At 46.2% G+C, this 6,123-nt stretch overlaps 1 protein-coding gene across 1 annotated transcript; it reads right to left on the minus strand.

Moving 5' to 3' along the window:
• Positions 1-325: 325 nt before the first annotated feature.
• On the minus strand, positions 326-2,785 carry RCAN2 (regulator of calcineurin 2; the record flags this gene model as incomplete). Its single annotated transcript, XM_010708193.3, has 2 exons — positions 326-535; positions 2,576-2,785. Coding segments are annotated over 2 exons (405 nt in total), but the record flags the coding sequence as incomplete, so codon positions are not given.
• Between the last annotated feature and the right edge of the window lie 3,338 nt (positions 2,786-6,123).

The following is a 6,123-nucleotide window of genomic DNA, read 5'->3' on the forward strand; positions in this document are numbered from 1 at the left end:
GTTGGACGTGCAGTGATGCTTAAATCATCGAAGGATTTTGCATCTTGGAAAGCACTGCTGAGCAAGTGTGATTTAAAGCAAATACTCTTCAGGTTTACAGACAAGTGTTTGTCCAACCCTGCACAAACCATCGGTTGTCTCATCTAAACATAAAGGCAAGCACAAGAATAAACTGTGCAAGCAAGCTTCCACCTGCTATTCAAACAACACGTTAAGCAAAGAACCAGTTGCCCCAAATCAGCTTAACTCCAAAGCTGTAAGGCAACTTGCAGGCTTTACCCCAGCTGCCTCTCGTTACTCTCTATGCTGCTATTTCTCATTTGCTTTTTCCAACGGATTTTCAGACAAGGACCACAGGCTTACCTGGTCCTAGCTTAGAAACTGCATAAAGGAGGTCGTAGTTGATGACAGGTGTTGCATCGTCTATGGGCTGCCACCCTACAGGTGGGGAGGCTGGAGGCGAGATGAGAAACTGTTTTGCAGGCTGTGGCGGAGCCAAATGAAGCTTGTCTCCATCTGTCTCAGAGGTCTGAATCTTTAAAGCATAACAAATACACTGTTTAGTTTAGGATGGGGAAATGGAACGAATACTCAAACCATACACTTCCAATCCCAAGTGCCACCCAGGCGGGGTTTCGGCACCCGTCTCAGCAGACGAGGCCTGCAGCTGGATCTGCTCTCACCCTTCCAGATGGTTCCCTGCGGTGAGGGGCTGTGGGGGCTGTTATGTGAGCAGAGCTGCACTGTTTGTGCCTCCTGCATGTGTCCTCTGAGGATAAGTGCAAAGCTTTTTCTGTTTCCACAGTGCTAAGTCCAGAGACTGGTGAAGCTCAACAGATATTGTTGAGCTCTGCTGGTTTAAGGTCTTAACTAAAAGCAGATATGGATTAGAAACCACCAATTCCTGCACTGAGGCCTTGTCTGTAAGTTCAGAAACCTTTCTGAAGATGGAGATGGAGTGATAAAGGAGTCTATCGCGTTCCTTGGTCATTTGCAAATCATTATACTCATTTTATTTCCATCCATCTTTAATTATCCAGTTTGATTCTTGCTTTTCTTTGAGGGGTGTTATTAAAGAAGTTTTGGCATAAATTAATTACACCACAGCTACAGCCATAGCTGAGCAACTTCATAACCAACTCAGAAGCAATACTCTGGATTCACACGAAAGCAAGTTCAAGATGAACACCCTGCTACACGTGGATGGACTTTGTGCTGCTCCACTCCACGCTCCCCAGTACTCCTAGCTCTGGAAGTGCTTATTTGTTCTGGCTCAGGTCCATACAAACACACACTGCTCCAGACACTGTGCTGCTTCCCCTTCTTCATTCCCTGGACACAACTAATAAGCTCTGAGATCACTTGCACTGGAGAACATAGAGAAGATACCTAAATGGCTTTGCAGGAATCCAGTTTAAACGTGGAGAGTAATCACTACTATGCTTGATTTTGTTTTTCTCGAGTTATCTTCCTATTACCTCTTGATCGTCCAGTCGGAGTGAAATAACTCCAGCCTGCCTACCAGCAGGTTTTGAAATCTTTCAGAAATGAATTCTGAGCCACATCTGGGAGATTAAGGCATGTAAAAGGGGATTGAGGTAGATTTTCAACACCTAAATCCAACTGCAAGATCTTCTGAGCTCACCTAACCTGCTGAGAACACTGGGCTTTTTACAGCTGTAGTTTCCCACCTTCCTAAGAAGATTCTGCTTCAGCCAAGGCTCAGATCAGCACTTATCCTGCTTCAGCTGTAGAGATTCAGGAATTTATCTGCCTCTTAGCTTTGATTAAGATCTTCAAAACAGATCCTAGAAGCTCTAAAGGACTAACCCGGCAGCTCGAAGCACACGTCATTACTTCTAGGCACCAGTCAGTATCCCACAAACCACAGAGGCCATGCTTTTTCTTAACATATGTTTAGAAGAGACTCTCAGCTCAGGATTCTCAACCTCCCTCACCCTTCTGTGTCCCAGCCGGGAGATCTGGGCTCCTCTCCCTTGGCCAAGAAGAACGGAACCTTCCCCTCCCACTTCCATTGCATGGATCCAATCATGTCCCCAGGCTGGGACACTGCTCTGCTCCCTCCCTTCTCCCTTTCACTTGAAATTAAGGAGGTTTTTATTTTGTTGTTGGATTGGGTGGGGTTTTTTTGTTGTTGGGTTGTTTTGTTTGTTTGTTTCTAATAAAAATTCACATTCATTCAGTCAGACTTTCTCCTTCTTACTTCTGCCTAAATGTGGCTCAAGGTTCTGCTCTTCGGACCTACTTCTTTCATGACCCATTACCACTTCTGTTTTTTTACGGTTAGTGTTACCCACAGCAGGCATCAAATGTTGTACATCAGTTCTGAGCTGTGGCACTGTGCGTTGAATGAGCAACCTGTGTCCCAAGTGATCCTTTCAGTTAACTGCAGACCAAGTGGGCAGGCACAGCTCAGGCAACACAACGATGTTTGAGTAATGCTTTAGCAGAAATACTGGGCAAGGGAGAAACATCTCTTGTTTTGATTCAGCTTTATTGGACAATATTTCTGTAAAGGCCACACACTCACACAGAAGTAGATAGATTTCATTACCTGCGCGAAATACAACTTTAACTTCTTTCCTCTGAACTGTGTTTCATGCAGCTCTATTCTGGCACGAGCAGCTGATTTGGGACTACTAAAGTTTATCCGCACGCGTCTGAAGCTCTTAAACAGCTGGAATGTCACACAGTCGTCGTAGGCACGGAACAGGCCTTCAAATTTTTCCTGCGAATGAAAAAGAAATAATGCTGAAGATTCAGTTTGTGTTGGGTGGCATCAGTCTGTGTTAACTCACGAGCTGGAACTCGGTGACAGCTGTTCAGGCAGTCGGTGCAGCAGTGCTCCTGGGGGTGGCTGCCCACTGAGGAGTAAGGGCTGCGCAAGAAGAAGCTATAGAAAGCACTGGTCTGAAAGTGACAAAATCTGGAAAATACTGAGGGAAGAGGCTTCAAATGGAGAGCCCACCAGTGATTAAACCTCTCATGAACGTTGAGCAAAACTGTGACAGCACAGCGACTGCCCAAACAGAGCTGCAGTGGGCATCCAAGTGGAAGTGCCAGGCAAGGTGAGCTCATCGGGACAAAAGCAGACATTGAGCTGAATAACAGCAGGGTCAGCAGACAAAGTCAGGCCTGCTGTAACCGAGGGTTACGTCCAAATCTGTGCTGCTGGCACTGCGTATCATAGAATCACAGAATGGTTTGGGTTGGAAGGGACCTCAAGGATCACGAAGCTCCAACCCCCCCTGTGCCATGCAGGGCCACCAACCTCCACATCTCACAGCAGCCCAGGCTGCCCAGGGCCCCATCCAACCTGGCCTTGAACACCTCCAGGGATGGACGGGGATCCACAGCCTCTCTGGGTGTATTATGTTCTTCTGATGTTCTGTCATTTAACTGCTTAGAGCACAGATACACCTAGTCCTCAGGAGTCACTGCAGCAGCAGGAAAAATAATTACATAACTGAAAATAATGACCTGTTCTAGGGTCCGACTTCGAGCTTAAAAATGCTTAGCTCAGAACAGCGTGTTCAAAAGCACCTGACATAAATATGAAGATTTTAGTGTTGTGTCTGAGATGGACAGAACGAGAAATGAGCAGAAAACTCAATTTATGTCGTTTGATCAATACTGTTCTCATCTGTTCATTCTCCAAGCAGGACCAATAGCCCAAAACGTGTTAGGAAGATGTACCTGGAGCTGTGAAGCTGTACCTGGGACACTAACAGAGAGGTGGGAGCCCCATGTCAGCACAGGATGCTGGCTGAGGAGTTAACCAGGAGAGCAGATCACAGCAAGGAGCACGAAACTGATGTGCACGTACCAGATCTCCTCCCATTCACTGCCAGCTCCGTGGTCTTCTTCCCCAGAGCTGATATTCCATCTCTGGCATCCCTTCAAAAGAAGCTCCCCATGGTCTATTAAGCTTTCATGACTTTCATTTCATTTTGCCTGACCTCACTCACCTCTTCCTCTCACCACAGAGGATAGCTGGGAGGAAACAAAGCGCCCGGTGGTTTGGCTGAGGGCGAATGAAGGCACACAGTAATGCCACAGCCAGCAGGAAGCTGATAGGTTTGCACAAGCAGGTCTAGTCCTGTGGCCTACCATTCCAACCGCCACCATTTCACACCTTGATTTGACATGGGTTGTTCTGCAGCTTTTTTCTTACATTTTTGCACAATTTGATTTTCCTGAGCTGAAGTCTACCTGGAGTGGCATTTGTCTCAAGGTCAGCCCAGAGCAGCAGCCCTCAGCCCTGCCATGCTGGGAGTTTTGGTCACAAAGGTGAAGGACCCAGGGGCACACAGGGGACCAGTGTGTGCAGAAGCCTGCACAGCTCTGCATCATCTAGGTAATTAGTAGCAGTGAGAAGCTAATTAGAGCTTACACCTGAAAGCTGCCTATTCTGTCTGTTCCAGCCTGAAGTAGTGTTGGTTTTACAGCACCTTAAGGGAAACAAACACATATGCACACACACACACACACAGAGGAGACAATCAATGCATTATAACAGCAGTCACACTGGCTACAAGGAAGCAGCAAGGAGAACATCTCCTAGCCCCCTGCAGAGCTGAACCACAGGTCAGCAATGAGAAAACCACTGCGTGGACTAGGGAAGGATCTCTCCATTGCAACTGAACACGAAGTAGGAAAACTATTTTCCCTTTACCAGCACAGCAGTGTTTCCTTGCCCTGGGCAGCCCATGGTGGGGTGGGGTTCCATGGTCTCAAATGTGGGCCCAATAGCAGTGAGCAGAGCCAACGTTCTGGGCACAACGTTCTGAGCAACACTGAGATCCATTCTCATCAGGCACCACGAGGGACAGATGGGAGTATGGCCAAATCAAGCTGATTGAGGAGCAGACACCAAGCACAACACTGGGAGAACATGAAGGCACTGTTGTAAGGACTTTATTCTGCTTGCTTTTCAGTTCCATACCGGGGCAGCTTTAGAGATCTCATTTTGATTAACAGGCCCAAAAACACCAGGGGGGAGGAGGGAGCCAAGCCCTCTATTTCCTACTAACACAAAGCAGCCTGCCCACAGTGCAGGCACATCTCCTGCACCCACTGAAACTGCACAGCACATTAAAAAGATCCGTGAGGTTTTTGCACATTTTCAGCTGATAATAATAATGTCCTCAGCAGAGGTCATTAATCATCAGTGGCAGCTAATGGGCCTCAGCTGCATCTTGAGCCATCCCAGCTCCTCCCAGCTTGATATTTATTCCCAGGAAATGTCTTATGCCTTGATTGCTATGGGCTGTGACTTGTAGTATGCGCTCAGGGTACTTATTTGGATAAAAGTCTTTCAGAGCCATCCTGATCCATAGGAAAATGTACCACATATGCTTTAAAGACTTAAGCAAATTCTCTCTCTTTCAAGTTCGGCGGATAAATAATTCAAGACCCACAACCATCTCAATTCAAGACTTTTAAAGTGCTCTTAGGATCCAGGATTGTTAAAAGGTTTTTAAGAAGTCTCTGAACTTCCAGTACACTTTCTAAACTTCTTGAAAAAAAAATAATACAAGAACATCCCAGTGGAAGTAGTGGTGTTGCTGTACTAGAGTAGGAAGTGAGTGAAACGGCTTTACATAAAGCCATTACACCTCATTAAAATTACAGCTTTTGTTGCCTGTGTCCCAGAAGGATTAAGCCAAATGGGAACAGGTTCAGATAAAGGCTACTAAGATAAAAGAGCAACTCACTGAATAAGAAATTAAAAGGCTTGGCTTATTTAGCAAAGCAAATCCTGAGAGGAGACCTGACTGTCATCAGCAATTTACCAGAGTGGCACAGAGGGCAAAGAACAAGGACTGAAATGAAAGGCTGTGCTGGCATAAAGCAGGCAGAAAGGTTGCAAACATCAGGATAATGGCTCAGAAATAGCCTTCCAATTACAGCAGCAGCAGCAAAAGATATTTCTAGGACTGAATCTGGTTTGTTTGTGTAAGGGACTGTGACAAAGTGCTGGAAAACATGGCTGCCGAATTAGAATTAGAATTAGAATGGGGTTCTGCCACAGCAAGTTCCTTCCAGCTCTACAGCCTGTGATTTATTTCCAAACATTCCTTTCATGAATAGCTCCGCTGG

The sequence above is a fragment of the Meleagris gallopavo genome, chromosome 2 (genome assembly GCF_000146605.3).
Source record: "Meleagris gallopavo isolate NT-WF06-2002-E0010 breed Aviagen turkey brand Nicholas breeding stock chromosome 2, Turkey_5.1, whole genome shotgun sequence".
NCBI lineage: Eukaryota > Metazoa > Chordata > Aves > Galliformes > Phasianidae > Meleagris > Meleagris gallopavo.